The sequence below is a fragment of the Pseudochaenichthys georgianus genome, chromosome 23, assembly GCF_902827115.2.
Source record: "Pseudochaenichthys georgianus chromosome 23, fPseGeo1.2, whole genome shotgun sequence".
Lineage (NCBI taxonomy): Eukaryota > Metazoa > Chordata > Actinopteri > Perciformes > Channichthyidae > Pseudochaenichthys > Pseudochaenichthys georgianus.
In genome coordinates, this window is record NC_047525.1 from 14,005,589 (window position 1) to 14,025,578 (window position 19,990).

Below are 19,990 nucleotides of genomic sequence, written 5' to 3' on the forward strand. Positions count from 1 at the left end.
AGAAACAACTGCTCTAGGATTTATAATTCATGCTCATTATTTTCATTCCAAATAGAAAATGTCTCCTTAACTTTTTTATTGGATTGTCCTTATTATTGTATTAGTTAAACACATTAGATCTTGGTATACAGTGGTGTTATGTATTCTAAAAAGGATTTAGTTGGGATTACTAAAACAGAGCTTGTTACACAACACAAGAAAAACCCATCAAGGGTACAACATAGACTTCTTTCACTGCAGATATTTAATACATCATAGGAGGAGAGGCACAGGTTAATCTAATCAGAAATGTTATTATTTTTGCTTTCCTGGTATTACTCTCATAAAACGCATAATGAATGTAGTCTAAAAAAGCCCATTTGTTCATTTTGTTAATGAATAAAAGACGGATTACCACTTCTAACATTTACTCATTTGACTCGAAATTGAGTAAACCCATCTGGATTTTTAGCTGGAGTTGCCAAAAAGCGGGTCCAGGAAAAACACACACACACACACACACACACACACACACACACACACACACACACACACACACACCACACACACACACACACACACACACACACACCACACACACACACACACACACACACACACACACACACACACACACACACACACACACACACACACACACACACACACACACACACACACACACACACACACACACTTCTTCCTCCAAGGTCAGAGTCATGAAGTTTCATAATCTCAACCGTACAAACACCGCTGGGCCTGTTGCTCAATTCAACACACCAGACATGAAAAACGGGTTAGGGGTGAAAAAGGTGAGAAGGATATTATCCCTCTGGGGGTCCGGGGGCATGCTCCCCCGGAAGAAAATGTTGAATATTCCATATTTTAAAGCATCAATCTGATGCATTTTGAGATGCATTTTTTTGCCAACCTGGGGAGAGCTGGAGAAACTTAATTTCAGCCATGAGTCAAAAATATTATGGCCTCCTTACCACACACACACACACACACACACACACACACACACACACACACACACACACACACACACACACGTGCACACACACACACACACACACACGTGCACACACACACACACACACACGCACGCACACACACACACACACACGCCACACACACACACACACACCACACACACACACACCACACACACACACACACACACACACACACACACACACACACACACACACACACACACCACACTGCCCTAAATACTCGATGTTGCAGTTTACTATGACAGGATGACATGAGATTATCACCTCTGAGGTTGCACTCATTGATGGGTCGAACTGGGACCTTTTGTTGGGTAAATGTGTAACCTTACAGTATGTGTATTTGTTCAGAACAACTCTTGGTACTTCCCTTTACATGCAGTACCGCTACTTTTTACTTCACTAGAAATATGTGAGAGGTGAGAGCTTACTTTGTGTTTAGAGATGTTACAGTTGCAAGAAAAAGTGAAATGTGAACCCTTTGGAATGACCTGGATTTCTGCATCAGTTGGTCATAAAATGTGTTCTGATCTTCATCTAAGTCACAACAATAGACACACACAGTCTGCTTAAACTAATACCACACAAACAATTATATGTTTCATGTTTTTATTGAACACACCATGTAAACATTCACAGTGCAGGGTGGAAGAAGTATGTGAACCCCTAGGCTAAAGACTTCTTCAAGAGCTACTTGGAGTCAGGAGTCAGCCAACCTTGATGCTCATCAGTCCACACACACACACACACACACACACACACACACACACACACACACACACACACACACACACACACACACACACACACACACACACACACACACACACACACACACACACACACACACACACACACACACACACACACACACACACACACACACACACACACACACACACACACACACACACACACACACGGTATTCTCCACATTTAGTAAAATATATTTGATTGGTTCAGATCACACCATGAGAGTTTTAACATATATTTAAATGCTAATGTGAACACTCACCCAGGTCTCCAGCTTGCTGTTCTCCTTCTTGCATTGCGTTGCCAGAGAGTCCAGAGCCACGGTGGCCTCGGACTTGAGCTCGGCCGTGCGGTCCTTCACCATCACGTGCATGATGCGCCCGGGGTGGACGTGGGCATCGAACGTGGTGCTCCATGGGGGGTACATGGTGGGCTTCTTCTGCTTGTGCACTTGGCCCTTCTCTGGAAAAACAAAAATGACAAAGAAGCTACTTAATTTGGCAGGTTCTTTACTTTTTGATAATAACAGACAAAAGATAAGATATTTTAGAGATTTTCACTTTTTATTTGAACTTTGATTCCAATAAATATCTAAAAATCCTGTGCGAAAACCAAATAAATGTCCTACAAAAAATTGTCATTCACTGCAGGAGTTTTAGAGTGTCTTCCCTTTTTTAAATCAGTATTTAAAATATGCTGATCTTATGGTAAAGGTGATTTAATAGTCATTAACGTTTGCCATTCATCAGCACAATGGCCTTTTATTGTGTCCTAATGCTTACAACACTGTACATAACATTAAAACATTGATACATGCTAAATGCTAAACATATCCTGCTGCCCAACATAATCACTAGAGAACCAATTTGTATTAATCCGCCAATGAAAATAGTCCCCAAAAAAAATCACCTTTTCTTATTTATGTTTAAGAAAGGTCTTCTGTAAACAAGGTAATGCTGATTTATAATATTATCAAGCACTTTTTAAATAGTGAATGTATGAATTTATTACTTTTTTTGTTAGAGATTGTACATCTTCACAAAGAACAAATTGGCTTCCGGCTGAAATCACAGGTTGGAAATAACAAAAATGTAAAATATCTCCTGCCGGATCCTTTAAGGATTCAACATAAACATTTGAAATGTTAACATCTAGAAAATGGAGAAGATTTCCCGCCAAATGGAAAACCAACACCAGGAATTAATCTCTGGGAAAACGGATGAATGTACAGTGTTTCAATCTCTGGGGATTAGATAATGTCATTTAAAAGCAGATAAATATGATTTATTTCCATTCAAATATGGTAATCTTATGCAAAGTGTCATAATGGGTAACACATTTTGTTTGCAGTACATAATCATTTGACTATATTTGATCATTATAATTAGAACAATGGGTTAATATGTCCTGTATCGTTATCGCAATATCAGTCCAAATGATCCCAATGAAGTTATTTTGTCCACATGGTGCAGCCTGATTATAGTGTCACAGTTTTGAGGGATTAAATCATATCACATGGCCTAAACACTTCTGGTAATATACCAGGAAATAATTGACATCTGCTGATTTTCCTCTGCAATATCATCACATATATCCACTTGCATAACGGCCACATGCCATGCTGCTGCCTCCAAAGTAAAGCCCGCTAAGCTTTCTACCCCTAAAGTGATCTGCAGCCTTCTCCATCATCGGCTCATCGCCAGCTGCCGTCTGATAAAAGCACACCGTGTTGTCTCACATAGTCTACACCAGCTTCAAAGAAAGTTACCTCGCGGCAAAAAGAGAGGTGACGTGTTTTGGTGTGAGCCAGTTCCTGTGTTTTTCTGTGAAAACGTGCCATAGTAGCATTTAGCTTGAAGTCTTTGCCGCCTTAAAAGAGTTTACATTTTTCAAGGACACCTCACAATTTATAAAGGAAAGCACATTTTTAGCAGATGATCTATGATCTGTTGGTGTTTGATTAAGTATGTTTATTGGAGACTTTAAATCGTATACATTTAAAGTTATTGCTTCTGCCTTTCAAAACTGGTATAAATAGCTATAATTTACGCAACATCCTTAATCCTCATAAGGGATAATTACCAAGCTTGTGGTATTATGAGTGAAGTACACTTGGCATTAAAAGACCCCCTTAAGAACAACTAAACCAAGGCTTGTTGTAGTAAAACCTACAACAAGATTGACTTGATTCTATAAATGTGATTTCATATGCGCTATTTCATTTAAGAGTAAACATTGAATAAATGAATATTTGTAATATTCAATATAAACAACAATCGATATAAACTTTAAAAATGTTCATTAAACTGGATTAAAAAAAGCAGATAAGTTAGAAAGTGCTAACTGCTAATTATGCCACTTGCCTTAAAAACAACCCCATGATCATTTGTAATGTTGCATTCTGAATTTGGTCCAGAAAAGATATAAAGCGCCTCAAACACTCTTCACTTTGTACATGACTTCATAGCCAAATCTGTTTATCCAATTCTTCCATCACTTTTATTTGAAGATGAATCAGCCGCAGTGCCCGATGGGAACAACTATGTGTGTGTGTGTGTGTGTGTGTGTGTGTGTGTGTGTGTGTGTGTGTGTGTGTGTGTGTGTGTGTGTGTGTGTGTGTGTGTGTGTGTGTTTCCTTTTTGGCCTGCCTGTGCGATTTGAACAGTTTTTCTGTTGCTGTACTTTACCTGAGTATTTCCATTTGATGCTACTCTATACTTCTTCTGCACTACATTTTGGAGGCAAATAGTATATGTTTGATCAACTAATACATTATGATATATGAATATACTTTAGGTTAAGATACTCACAATATACAAAGTAGAAACATCTTTCAGTTCACCAGCTATAACAGTAACATAATGAGTTCACTATAGCATCAACAATCATGTTCAACTATAATTGACAGTACATGTTCACCTAAATGTAGCTCATGTTTTCATTATTATGGCAGTACATGAGCAGTGTCAGGGTATTCCATATTTCCCCCTTTAAGTTGTATTGCTAGCTCGTGTGTCACTCAGGCATGTACACAGATGTGTAACGTAGTGTGACATGAAAGTAAGATGAATGGTCCCTGCAGTGAGAGAGGAGTGTGTACATGATATTAACCGGGCCTCTCTGGGCTCAGTCTTGTGGTTTCAGGGAGGAAAAGAAACCTCCGAGCCCTCCTCTTTCCTCCCTCTCTGTTCTTAGCTCTACAATGCACTCGCATACGCCAGCGGATAAAGATAACCGAATGCAGAACAAAGATATCTGCTCCGAGTCTGTTATCACCCTGGGAAGTGTCCCAAAGATGTGACATTCAACAACTGCAATGGAGATATTGAAAAATGAATGAACTTTTAAAAGATGTATGCAGACACACGCCTTTACAGTTCTATCTTTATCTCTTTGAGCCTGCCATCCTATACCTCACATCTCCTCGTGTTACATTATATATATCTATACAAATGTAAACTTGCTCATCTTTAGGGGCTTATAAGCTACATTTACAAAAATGACTTGAAAGTAAAAAAGCTGATTCTCCAGAGACTCGTACTTTGCCTTTTGCCACATGTTGCATTGTTATAGTCTCAAATAAATTCCACATTTTTATATTGATCCAAAACACCCAGGTGCTTACCGGACATTCAATGAATCTCTTCCCGTGTTGAAGGGGAATTCATGTTTGTCAGAGAAAGAGCCATATGGTGCAAATGTTTCAGCTTTCATGAGCTGGAATTAAAGTTGAGTCAATCTGTTATAGGCAGTCCGACTTTCACGTTAATGTACAAAAAGCTTTTACGTTTCACCCAGAGGTTAAAAACGGAGGAGCAAGAGCCACATATCTAACAACCCAACGTTTTATTGTTTACGTCACACATAACTTATATATTCCTCAACATGGAAATCAACCCAGCAGTACCTCACCTGTGTCGATGGCCTCCTTCATGTAAACGGCACAGTAGGGGTTCAGCACCTCCTCGTGGTAGGCCAGGCCCGGATCCATCTCAAACTTGGAGAACCCAATCCGCAGGAAAGGAGACATGGCTGCAGCTTTTTACGCTCAAATATCCAAACAACCTCCAGTGAACAGTTTAACAGGTGATATCTGAGGGCTTCTGTTCGCGCTGTAAAACCTCCTTTCCTCGCAGACTGCCCCTTTTTCACCAGAGTAAAGATAAGAGGAGGAGGAGGAGGCAGAAGAGGAGGTGTTTCTGTATTTCCGCCCTTGATGCTTTAAACTACCTGTGAGAGAAAGACACAGAGAAAGAGATATTACATCACTCGTAACCACACGAGCAAACTCTAAAGTGAGTTTCAACTTGTTGTGCTACAGCTGGCTCTCAAATCAGAATCAGGACGTTTTATTTATCCTGGGGAAAATGGGTGTCGAGAAATGTGCTCCATTTTAGAATGAAATAAAAACATATTTTGACAAAATCAGCAAACTTCTCCAACACATCAGAAAATCAAATCAAAAGTGTGTTATGTAGTGACAGGAAAATGTTTGAGGAGCCTTGTTCACTCCTCGAAAGCAAGAGAAAGATAATAAACAAGCCGAAATAAAACTACACATACCTTCAGGAGACGTAAGAAGCAGCTGTCAGCACTTAAAAACCTTGGGAACATTTCAAAAGAATCATTGAAAAGAATGATCGTGTGTGATTAACTACAGTAACTACTTGTGTTGCCTCCTCTGCAGCAGATTTGCTGGTGGCAAAGTCTTGCTGACGGTCGATGTGATATATGAGGCCTGCCAAAGAGAGGTGAGCGTGTGTGTGTGTGTGTGCGTGCGTGTGTGTGTGTGTGTGTGTGTGTGTGTGTGTGTGTGTGTGTGGTCTAGCATTACTATACTTGTGGGGACCTAAAGTCACGTGTGCGGACTGGCTTCCCTTATGGGGACAAATTGGAGGTCCCCATGAGGGGAATCATTAATTTTAGGGTGAAGACTTGGTTAGGTTTAGGATTAGGGTAAGGGTAAGGTTAAGGGTAAGGGTTAGGGTTAGGCATGTGTTGGTTATGGTTAAGGTTAGGATAAGTCTCCAGGAAATGCATGTAAGTCAATGTAATGTCCCCTGAAGTGATATATACATGGTATGTGTGTGTGTGTGTGTGTGTGTGTGTGTGTGTGTGTGTGTGTGTGTGTGTGTGTGTGTGTGTGTGTGTGTGTGTGTGTGTGTGTGTGTGTGTGTGTGTGTGTGTGTGTGTGTGTGTGTGTGTGTGTGTGTGTGTGTGTGTGTGTGTGTGTGTGGGGTGGAGAGGAGGCTGACTATTAATAGAGCTGAAATACTAAACGCAGATCAGGAATACGTGACCACATGCGCCTGAGTCTGCAAAACTTTTGTGATGATCAGGAGCAGCGAGTCATCTCCTTCTTCACTCTACTTGCCTCACTGACCCTGAGTCTGTGTGTCATGGGAACAACACACAGTCACATTGAATGAATGAGATGTTTTAGATTTCTCAACATGGAATATTTTACTTTCACTCATTTTAACATAGATGTGTTAAACCGCATCAAAACTAAACATGTTTTATTTGCATGTTAGTATGGTTAAGTGAGGTCATTTTTTTCTAAAGCAATGTCCTACATTTTTGTTACCGAGTCATTAAGAGTAAGCTTGCTATGTGAAACTGAGGCACCTTGTTGCTAGCTGTCATATCAACCAACCACTGCACGTATTTAGTAACTGTTTTAATTCTCATAGTTGGCCTTACATTTGTGCTATTCTTGATTTTGAACCAGCTAACTGCAGCAGGAGAACATCTTCCGGTGCTTCAGCTTTGACGATGTAACCACACTTCCTGGCTCTCTTATCGCTTTTTTTTTTTTTTTTGTGGTGGGGCTGTTGCAAACATTAGATTGAAAACGTTTAAAAAAAACACGCTCTACACTTTGAGATGCAAGTCAGAGAACAGCAAAATGCTTGTGAAAGACGAATAGAAGTCAGTACATGATTAGCATCATCTCTCCATCTTGTTTGATTACTTTGTAAAAGTCTAAATGGTGAAAAAGCATACATTGATGCCCAGGTGTTGCATGTTAGCTCAGCTTGTTTCTCTGCTAACTTAAGATCCATATGTCTAACAAATTAAATGCTTCATCTGGAAAATGATAAGAGTTAAAAACCACCAAGATCTGAAAAGATTCTTCTTAAAGTGTGGCTGAAAATGGACTAAAATGTGAATTTATGATATCTAAGTGAATATGTCACCATTACAGGGGACCAAATGAAACGCACTTTACCTTAATTAAGATAACGGGTTTCTCTGAAAATGGTTGGAAACATCTAAGATAATGTGAGTACACAAACCTAACAAAAATAAATGTAGAAATATTACTTATATTCACTCTTTAAAATACGTGTTTACATACTTGTTTGGGTGTTAACATATAGCACAGATTTGAAGCAGAGGATCAATATGTCTTTAAAAGCTTGCATAATTTACAATATAAAGTGAATAGTTTCATAAAAAGCCAAATACTGTATAGCTTTAGAGTTGATCCTAATGTGAGTACAGCATGGTCTCTTTCTTCCTCATGAAGCAACTGTACTTTAAATGTAAGAGGATTTAGAGAGAACCAACACAGAGCGGTCATTGTTAAAACAAGCTGAGAAACAGCAGCTCAAACTAAAGTCTAATGTGCTTTTCAACACATGAGGACACACACACTTTGTACACCTTAATGATCTAGTGGGCCAATCTGGGTTATTTAACATTGAACAGGAGCTGTCACACACTGTTATGTGTGCAGGCATCAGGGTGCCATTTAAAAAGGTGGATTTGCTTTACTGCGACCCACCCATGGGTGCTTTAATGCCATCCCACCCATCCTCAAACACACAGATGGAGATACAGGGAAGGTCAGGCAGGAATGTGACCTTTCAAAAAAGCTTTCATGAGGGAGGTTAAAGTCAAACGAGCCTCCCACCTCACCCCTGTGCACCGGGTGCCATCAAAGCACAAAGAGTGTGTGTGGATGTGTGTGTGTGTTAAAGCTGCTTGAAGTAGTCAGGGAAGCAGGGGGTGTTTGTTGTTGTTGTTGACCGGAGGTCCATGTGTGTGACAGAAGCTTTTGACTATAGCTCAGAGTGTCCCTGAAGTGGTCACTCATTCAAAGATAGAACAGAAAGTCCACGCAAAGCAGACCCTGAGCTGCCTTCATTAATACATAGCATGCTAGTTAACACAGCATCAAAAAGGCTAGGTAAAGAGAGGCCATTCAACTATTTGTATCTCCAAGTCTAGTTTTTCTGCTTAAAAGATAGTCTTATTGTTGCTGTAGTTGCTGCACAATTTCTTTTTGATTTGTAACTAACAGTATTTTCGAAAGTACTCTGATGTCACTTTCACAACATTTTAGGAACTGCTAACCAGAAAACATTCCCATACCTCACGCACACTCAGGTCAGCCAGCTACAATCTCCTGGCTGTTCCGCGGACAAAACTGGTCACCATGGGAGACCGTGCTTTCTCCTCCCTGGGTCCACGTCTGTGGAATCAGCTTCCAGAGAACATACGGCCCTCGGCATCACTCTCAGTTTTTAGGAAATGCCTCAAGACCCACCTGTTCCGCACCACATTTTACTGACTATCCTTTACTTCATTTATTTATTCATTTTTAAACCTTTTATGCTCTTAATCTTTTCTTTTTTATATTGTCATATTTTATCCAATATGCTCCTTTTAGATATCTTTTTTTTTTTTTCTTATAGCTTTGTGAAGCACCTTGAGATGACGTTGTCTTTAAAGTGTGCTATATAAATCAAATGTATTATTATTATTATTATATCCAGAGTCTAATTTTACACATATGATTAATATAGTAGTTATGAGTTTGCTTTCAACCAGCATCAACATTAAAATGCGTGTATTTGCAAGGCGGCAAAATAAGTACTATACTGTATATTATACTGTACTTATGATATGAATTAGAAACACCTGCAGTATACCTGACTCAGTGCCACATAGATAGATCTATTATATGGCTCTGGCCTGACTGTATTTAAGAGGTACATATTGCACTTTGTACCTTCCTAAATGTAAATTGTTGGGGTCATTCTGTTGCACAATGAGTACTTTAACTTTTGAAATGTAAGTAACATGTAGCTGAAAGCCTTCTTAGTTGAAGTAAGGTTTTAAATGCAGGACTTTATGAAGCATTTTTACATCGAGGTACTTTTACTTAAATATAGGATCTAAATATACCATACCTCGCAGTAGTAAAAAAAGAAATCCATTCACAACATTATATACACATATTATCATCATCACTTCTGAGTTTCTTATTTGCCTAATATAACCAATCTCCCACTGTCGGTCTCACGACAAAAAGCAACTGAGAGAACTGAAATAGTGACTCTCAGCCTGTAATAGACCAATAAGTAAATGTCAAAGACACATACATGCAGCCACTCGTATTGTTTTGTTCTTACCACAGTGTGAAAGTCTTTTCATGCATGCTATATTTTACAACACCCAAACTAAACATGTCTTGGATTCGGTCAATAGCAGGACTAGTTCAGTTAAAATGAGTAGAAACTTTGTGGAGCTATTACAAAGAGGAGTACTAACCTGTAAAAGCACACTGAAGTTTAATGTTGGCAAACTAAAGCTGCTCTCCATCCGATCACTGCTCACACTTCAAGAGAGACGGTGCATTTAACCGTCATGCATGAGGCGTTCAAAGACTGTAGGAATATTGGGAATAATTGGACCCAACTGTCACAGAGAGAGACTTCTGAGTTGGTTTGATTTACAGGACTCTTTTAAAGAGGCGGGATTCGCGGGAAGTATTATAATAACAATAAAAAACTATAATTATAATATTACAAATAAACTTTAACATGGGAAACATGTCTGTACTACAATAATGAAAACAATTTGACAATAGCAATACAATTTGAAAAATCAAATATGGCAAAGTTATATATACAAGATACAGAGAAATATCAATAAAATGGTAAGAGATGTTGGAAATAAAATGATGTGCTCGCATAAATAAAACGCTTTATTTATTAAACAATTAAGTTATTTATTTAATGTGACTGATTCTGCAATTTCTCAGGTAGGGGGTTGTCGATTATGCATTCAGGTAGAAATATTCCTATTGCACATTTCCCAAGCCTAATTCCAGCTATGTCTCCTTGCTATTTCACTTCTACACATTTAGTTTCCCTTTAGTCTCAATGTTTGTTGTGCTGTAGCAAATCCTGATTCAGAAGTTGCAATTTCCGAGGACAATTGAACGCCACATTGATCTATCCACCCACATACAAAGTGAAACTTCTTTATGAAACAAAAAAACAAAGAAGTAGGACACATTCAGTGATCGCAGTAGAAATGTCCAATGCATTTCTTAGTAAACACACACATGAAAAAATAATAGATTTTTGACTTTTGAGTGGTTTGCCTGCTTTTGTTTTTGTAAAGTGAGGGCAGTATAATAATGTAAGATAACTGTAGAAGAGACTTTATTGAGATACATTGTGCTTTAGGAGCTCTAAGATGCAGAATTCACTATTATTTGATAATGTTGGCAGTGAGAAAACATAACACTACCAACAATAATATATTGTTCAATATAATAACATACTTTTTTCCTAGTAGTAGTGGCTTTATTAGTATAATGAAACAGATGACCGGGATTTGTAACTAGCGAAGTAGGATATTTAATTGGAACAACTAACAACGGTAATGAATTGAATCTGTTCTGCTTTTGGATGTTTAGTCATGAGGTATTTTGGGAATCGTCACATTAAAACATGAACTTCAGTGGAAAGCTGATCTAATGTTCCCCACTGAATCACACATAACCTTTCATCTGAATTCTTCAACCAGTTTTAAGGGGAAATGTGCCTTTTCTCTCAGGAAAAATGTTTGACACAGAATCAGAAACCCCTAATATGATTGTATTAAAAAAAGAATATGAATGAATAAATATCCCTCTACACCATATCCTTGAATATCATTTTATTGTTATAATACATTAAATAATGATGTGCAAGTCCAACCCCTGTAATCTCTTTAATTTAATAATGCAAATTATAATTATGATACATTTTTTAAAACTTTTATTATATACCTTCTATAGTGTTTTGAACCGACAAAACACAAGATAATCTTTTTTTTCATTAAAAGAAACAATTAAATATTTACCATCTTAGAACGTTTTTCGGTAATAACATTACATTTAAGAAAATGCTTAATTAATTATTTCAAACACAATGACTTTTTTTCTCCCTTTAATCTTTTTTAAATTATAATTAAATAATTGCTGACATGAATATTTTCTGCAGTGAGAAAAAGAATGACCAAATTGACACACATTAGATTTAATTATTTAGTATTTTCTCCAGCAGGAGGCGCCAGTATTCGTGCATTAGCCCTCGTGTTTGCAGCATTACATTACATTACATTATATTGCATTGAGCTGACGCTTTTATCCAAAGCCAACAAAGACTTTTAGGTTGATGAATCTGGGGAAAGCAATAATAAAAAGTAATAATAATGGAGATTAAGTGACCCAGTTTGATATATTGCTCACAATCCAATAAATATATATGTCATTTAGGTTCAGAATATGACTCAGGTCCTCAATTTGTGTCCATTATCTTCATTTTGATTAAAGGTTTATCTATCCCTCCATTTATCCCTCCATCCAACCTCTCCACCTCCTCAGCAAATCACAAATCAGGAGAGCAGATACCCTTAAGTGCAGATAACGGCAGCCGATGTCTGACACACACGCACATGCGCACATACACGTACACACACTTTTTTTTCTTCCTTTTTTTTTTTACATACAGTATAATAATTGTTTTCAATTATATGTTTTGCTTATGTTTTGATGGCAGCATTAAGCTTGTTTTTAATAAGGAAAAGAGAGGTACAAACAGTTGTTCTTCGTATTGTTTGATTGTTGAAATCTCAGATAATAAATTGAAAAGACAAAGTTCTTCCAAAGAACATGGCCTTATCCCTGCATCAGCTTGCTACTTTTGTTTCCAAATGTACAACAGGACATGAAGGAAAGTCTTTGTGTGTGTTGTAACTTCCTTTTGCTATAAATGGAGAGTGTTTGGCATCTTAAATAATTATATTGTTGAGTGTAATTGTTCATAAACACACAGAGGAAAGTGTCATCATTACTATTTACATTTAAAAGCAGAGACATAATTGGATACACTCAATATAAACACTCAGGAAAACACCAGGCAGACATATTAGACCCGTTAATGTGTGTAACCATTTGTTTATGGACAAATGCTGATAATACTCTACTTTAGTGTATTGTATTGTGCTGCAAGGTAGACTTAGAGAAGCTAAGAGAAAGGGGCAATATAAGGTAAAGCACAGTAAACAATAATCCTAATATATATGCAAAACAAAGACGGAGATGAACAGTCAATGTCCATGATATCCTTATTGTTGATTTCATTTATTACAATTTACTTTGGATAAGAGAATCATCTTAATTGAAATGTAAAATAAGACATATATTGCATAACCCCTGTCCTCTGAGTTAACATTACATCCTACCGATCCTATGCTGCACATTGTGTTACTAAAGCTTGTTAAATTGGAATATTAATTGGACATCATTTAATTTAAGCATCTTTTTTTGTTTCGAACTGTCTGTCCGGTGCTCTTCATTGGATGTTTTGGTGATAAAATAGACAACATTTTGTTCATTTTTTTTATAGTAAAACACACTTTCGGACACTAAAATGAATAATAATAATTGCATTTAATTCATATAGCATACTTTAAAATACAGCAACATCCTAAGCTGCTTCACATTAAGGAGATACAAATCTTAGTAAAACGTTACAACTGGTGAATTAAATCTGCAACCTGAAGGCAGAGAGAGAAAATATAAACATCCAGCTACAGTCAATTTATCAATTTGTGTGCAAAAGAGGAGATCGGTGGCCTCAGTTAATTACTTTCTACACTTTATTAATTGTTTTTCCCTCTCTCTTTGAAGCACGGACGGCGGTTCACCTGAGAGTTTAAACATGCACCAGAGACCATGACGCTCTACAGGGCCTCCACATTAACCCACTACCAAGTCAATAACCTTCGCCAAGTACCCTTTTTTATAATCCACTCAAAGTCTTCGTTAATTGCCTTTTACCAACAATAATCTCTTGCGAAACACGTGTTGCCAGCTTGTCTTGATTACACATCTCCGAGCTTAAATAAGGCTGAATTTAAGAGTCCGTTTTCATAGCTTCAGTATCTACAAGGACAAGTGCCTCAAGCAAGTGGCGGCTGGAATGAATGTCTTGGCCTTGTGCACTACAAAACACATTTAATGATATCATTCATACTGAATGATATCTTTCTAGCAGGAATAAGTAGCCTATCCTCTAGTGTATTTAACTGTCGAGCGAATTCTGTCCTGAACGTATCAACAATCTTGTAACTGGAAAACACTTCTCAAATGTTCATCCATCACTAGGGTCATGGACACATATGTGTTGTTGCCATGCAAATAACACTAAACTACTAAGAGGCACAGGCTTCTTTCCCCCCAGCTGGAACTGTCATTTAACATTGAATGCCGCTTTCGGTTAACTCCAACTAAGGTAATCGTGAACCTGTGTGTGATAAATAGGAACATTGAATATAGTGGGTGATCAAACTTGCATTACAATTTTTTAACTGTTTTTTACTTGGTTGGTTGTCTTGGTTTCTTATACTTGGCTTCTTTTGACTATAATGCCCTACACTGCACCAATGGGCTTACTGCAGTGTTTATGGTAGTTGTATTCCCCTCTACACAACAGAACAGTAGTTCCTTGTAGCATGGCTTGACGGCTTATAGCACGTCTCCATGTTATGGAACTGCATTGAATATCATGTTTGACAAGGTTTTATTTGTTAGTATTGTTTTATGGAAGTACAATAACTGATATGTTAAATGAAGAAACAGCTGTCAGCCTTTCATTGCCCTTGAACTGTAAAATGTCGTTAAAGCAGGAAATCAACCACTCCCTAAAAACTGTATCAGAAGCCTCCGTTTTTGTGCGTAATTTCCCAAGAATCCAGTTGTTTTTTTGTACATTTATCAAGTACGACAATCTGTTTATTAAAGTAATGTTTTTTCAGCTTTCAAATGCTTCCAATTTACACAAAAAATGTGCAGGTGTTTGCTTACTTTGCAAAGATCAGCGCCCCTTTCTCTCTCTTCTGCAACGTGAAGCAATCCTTTAGATTTCCTGTCAAAAGCAAGCTGCTGCAGTGCAGAGGAAGCTCGAGGCTGACAGTTTATCATTCATTTAACTGTTCACTCTTTAAACAACTATTCTATTTAGCAATACAAAAAACACATTTTGCTAGCATTTATTTATATAGAACACCAAGTGCCATCCGACCATAGAAGATAGCGAAGAATACATCAAAATGTAAACCTCGAATGTATGCACCTTGCAAATATAAACTCCTGATTTAATGTTACTTCCTTTTTTCTTTTTCTTTTTAAAGATTACCATTATTGCAAAGCTCCAGACATTCTCCTTTGACAAGACACAACTTCAAACAATGCACATCTGAAAAACACACGTACTTTAACATAGAATTAAACTGTTTAAATACAACTGACCAGAAGATTTTCCATAGGTCAGGGTATAAGGTGGCTTTTCTCTAAACTGTTAACATCTCGGAAAAAACATCAAAATGCAATACAACGATGGAAAACACACATGTAGTATATTTAGAAGTATCTTTGCAAAACTAAACATAAAAACTACAACAATAGGCTAGAAAAAAAAAAAGTTTTGTGTTTTGACAACCAGATTCAAGATTTCAAAGCAGGGCAGTCAGAAGGTCAGTCCGTCTGAATAATAAAATAACACTCGCCTCTAAACCCTTGTTGCAGACAGAGATAATATCAGTGTTTCTGCAGGGTTACTTCCTGTAAGAGTCGCTCTGAAGGTGTGAACTCGTTGTGTGAGTTGGGTTTCCCCGTGCATTGCCCTCAATTAATTCTTCCACTGAATATGAGCAGAAGCAAATCAAGGAACGGCTTTAAAAGAAATCAAATTAGTTACTCTTTCTATGGAGAAAATGTATTTGCATAAGGGGGGAAGAATCTTCTTGCACACTGATTTAGACTTGTGATGAGAGGTTGCTTATTGTCTATTAATAACACATATATTTTAATATCTGCCAGTTTTATTTTTTTTGTAAAGAAAGCAGTTAAAAGAGGGGTTAATGAGAAGAAGAGTGCAGGCAATTGTACAACGTTATTCTTTTGTACAGAGCATCAATACGGGACTGAGGGACGGAGCATGTTCTATTTTTTTACACGCGTTACCATGGAAACCTGCCCAGCAGCCAACCAGCTGCTCCAGAAACCCCCCCTACACACACACACACACACACACACACACACACACACACACACACACACACACACACACACACACACACACACACACACACACACACACACACACACACACACACACACACACCACACACACACACACACACACACACACACACACACACACACACACACACACACACACACACACACACACACACACACACACACGCGCACACACACACACACACACACACACACACTCCTCCTCTACCAAGCCATCTTTTACACACGACCCCCGTCTTCTCTTCATATTGCATACCAGCACATGGATTATTATAAGCTGTTTTTACTGTAGAAAAAAAAAACTGAAACAAAAAAAACACACACACCTATTCCCTGATAATATACACATGAACCTTTGCACACACTTAAATACATAACTAAAGGTTGTGCAGCAGTTCATGATTCATAATGGAGACACACAACAGGAAATGAGTTGGCTTATTGAGAGAGAAAAAGATAACCGCAGCATTTAAAGTGTGAAATTGAATTTACCTGCCGAGAGCAGGAAACGTTTTAAGTGTATTTTGTCAGGTGACGATACAGGATAGTTTATGATTAGAATAACGTATGTGCATATGCTGTACACGTACACATGTGCCCACAAATGGAGCATAATAATTGCAATGCCTTGCATTAAACATCTGGGTGGTTAATATGTGAACAAAAATATATATACATATACGCTGACGACACCCAATTAATTCTGTCCTTTCCCCGCTCAGAGACCCAGGTCGCATCTCTGCTTCTCTAGCTGACATCTCTCAGTGGATGTCTGTTCATCACCTCAAGCTCAACCTTGACAAGACTGAACTGCTTTTCCTTCCGGGAAAAGATTGTCCCACTCTTGACCTGACAATCAACATCGGCCCCTCTGTTGTTTCCCCGACTCAGACTGCAAGGAATCTGGGTGTGACCCTAGATAACAACCTGTCCTTCACTGCAAACATCGCTGCTACAACCCGCTGCTGCAGAAACACGCTTTACAACATCAGGAGGATGCGTCCCCAGCTGACCCAGAAAGCGACGCAGGTTCTGGTCCAGGCTCTCGTCATCTCACGCCTAGACTACTGCAACTCCCTCCTGGCTGGTCTACCTGCATGTGCCACCCGACCTCTGCAGCTCATCCAGAATGCAGCGGCTCGTCTGGTCTTCAACCTTCCAACATTCTCCCACACCACGCCGCTCCTCCGCTCCCTTCACTGGCTTCCAGTAACTGCTAGAATCCACTTCAAGACACTGGTACTTGCGTACCATGCTGCGAATGGATCTGGCCCTTCCTACATCCAGGACATGGTTAAACCGTACACCCCAGCGCGTGCTCTACGCTCTGCATCAGCCAAACGACTCGCTGCACCCGCACTGCGAGGGGGACCCAAGTTCCCATCAGCAAAAACACGTGGGTTTGCTATCCTGGCTCCTAAATGGTGGAATGAGCTCCCCATTGACATCAGGACGGCAGAAAGCTTACACACCTTCCGGCGCAGACTGAAAACTCATCTCTTTCGACTCCACTTCGAGCGATAGAATTACTAACAAAGAACTGCTAACAGAGCACTTATATACTAATAAAGGACTGGCTTATCTATAGCCAGTTGAGTAGCACTTGAATGATTGGCTCTATGAAACCTGATGTACTTATATGATTCTGTTTTCTTCAAGGTTGTGTCTTCCTGGTCCAATGCACTTATTGTAAGTCGCTTTGGATAAAAGCGTCAGCTAAATGCAATGTAATGTAATAATTGCAGAGAACAACGGGTGGTATGCAGAACAATGAGAATGTGTGAGATACGGGCTGTTGAGATAAAGAGAGAAAAGTTAAAAAGGAACTGAAAATATATTTGAAATTCTTAAGTCCTTATTCTGGCATTCAAAATCATTATTACTGAGTATCAGCAGGCATCTTGTAAATTGAATTATAATCTGTTAAATGTGTCAGCTTTTTGCCGTTACAGTTTATTTTATAATTGTTTATTTAATATTAATGGATCATTTCAATAAGTCATCCTAGGAAACTTGAAATGATTAAAGAAAGTACCGTATATAGTAATTGTGAATGTAAAAAAGTTAGATTGGAAATGAGACACTATGTAAAACATTGTTATTTATATCATTATTTTAAATGGTGGAACATCTTCAATATAAAGTAATAAACACATTTTTACATATTGATTGATGTAACATATTTCACAATGTACCCTTTGACTCTCGCTTGTTTTGTTTTTATAAATATTCTTATTCTATTTTAGTTATTTTGATCATCAAATGCACATTTTTACTTAACGGAGCAACCGTCACAAAACAGATCTGATTCTGATCCGTGAGATTCTGTGTCAACGTAAAGAGTTTAAGAGAAAGAAAACGAAACTCCATGTAAGAAGTTGATGACGGGACGATATCTGATATATAATAAACGTCAGACGGATACATATCGGACCAGCTTTAGTTTTTTACGCACGCTGATATGTGGCTGCAGCGAGGGCTTACATTTCCCTGACACAGTTTCATCGACCTCCCCGACCCCCACCATCAACACAGGTCGAGTCTCACATTACTGACAGCACGCACGCACACACACACACGCACGCACGCACGCACGCACACACGCACACACACACACACACACACACACACACACACACACACACACACACACACACACACACACACACACACACACACACACACACACACTGCCCTAAATACTCGATGGTGCAGTTTACTATGACAGGATGACATGAGATTATCACCTCTGAGGTTGCACTCATTGATGGGTCGAACTGGGACCTTTTGTTGGGTAAATGTGTAACCTTACAGTATGTGTATTTGTTCAGAACAACTCTTGGTACTTCCCTTTACATGCAGTACCGCTACTTTTTACTTCACTAGAAATATGTGAGAGGTGAGAGCTTACTTTGTGTTTAGAGATGTTACAGTTGCAAGAAAAAGTGAAATGTGAACCCTTTGGAATGACCTGGATTTCTGCATCAGTTGGTCATAAAATGTGTTCTGATCTTCATCTAAGTCACAACAATAGACACACACAGTCTGCTTAAACTAATACCACACACACAATGATATGTTTTCATGTTTTTATTGAACACACCATGTAAACATTCACAGTGCAGGGTGGAAGAAGTATGTGAACCCCTAGGCTAAAGACTTCTTCAAGAGCTACTTGGAGTCAGGAGTCAGCCAACCTTGATGCTCATCAGTCCACGGGAAGACAAGTTGTCTATACATGGAGAAAGGTCAGCACTGGTGCTACTCTCCCTAGGAGTGGCCGTCCTGTAAAGATGACTGCAAGAGCACAGCGCAGAATGCTCAATGAGGTGAAGAAGAATCCCAGAGTGTCAGCTAGAGACTTAAAGAAATCTCTGGCACATGCTAACATCTCTGTTGACGAATCTACGATACACTGAACAAGAATGGAGTTCATGGGAGGACACCACGGAGGAAGCCACTGCTGTCCAGAAAAAACATTGCTGCACGTTTGAAGTTTGCAAAAGAGCACCTGGATGTTCCACAGCACTACTGGCAACATATTCTGTGGACAGATGAAACCAAAGTTGAGTTGTTTGGAAGGAACACACAACGCTATGTGTGGAGAATCCAAAGGGTTCACATACTTGTTCTTTCAACTGTATGTACCATGTTCAAACCTCTAATAAAAAGCCTTGTTTTTAACCTTGTGACAAAATGCATATCAAACATTATCTAAAGTATTTTTTTCAACCTGTTCACATTTTGTATTGGAGCGTTTTTTCCATTTTAATATGATGACGAGGATGATGACAACATCAAGGATCAATTCTGTCTTTGATTTAAAAACTGGTATTTGTCATTCATCAAGTCT

General features: G+C 38.6%; 1 protein-coding gene across 1 annotated transcript in view; it reads right to left on the reverse strand.

Moving 5' to 3' along the window:
• The window catches only part of prkcq (protein kinase C, theta), a 25,122-nt gene extending 14,738 nt beyond the window's left edge, over positions 1-10,384 (reverse strand). The window contains exons 1-3 of the mRNA XM_034075047.1: positions 10,311-10,384; positions 5,661-5,978; positions 2,011-2,210 (exon numbers count right to left, since the gene is read on the reverse strand). Of these exons, the coding sequence (XP_033930938.1) occupies positions 2,011-2,210; positions 5,661-5,778 (318 nt within the window). The 5' untranslated portion in view covers positions 5,779-5,978; positions 10,311-10,384. The remainder of the gene's footprint in view (positions 1-2,010; positions 2,211-5,660; positions 5,979-10,310) is intronic.
• Positions 10,385-19,990: the final 9,606 nt, after the last annotated feature.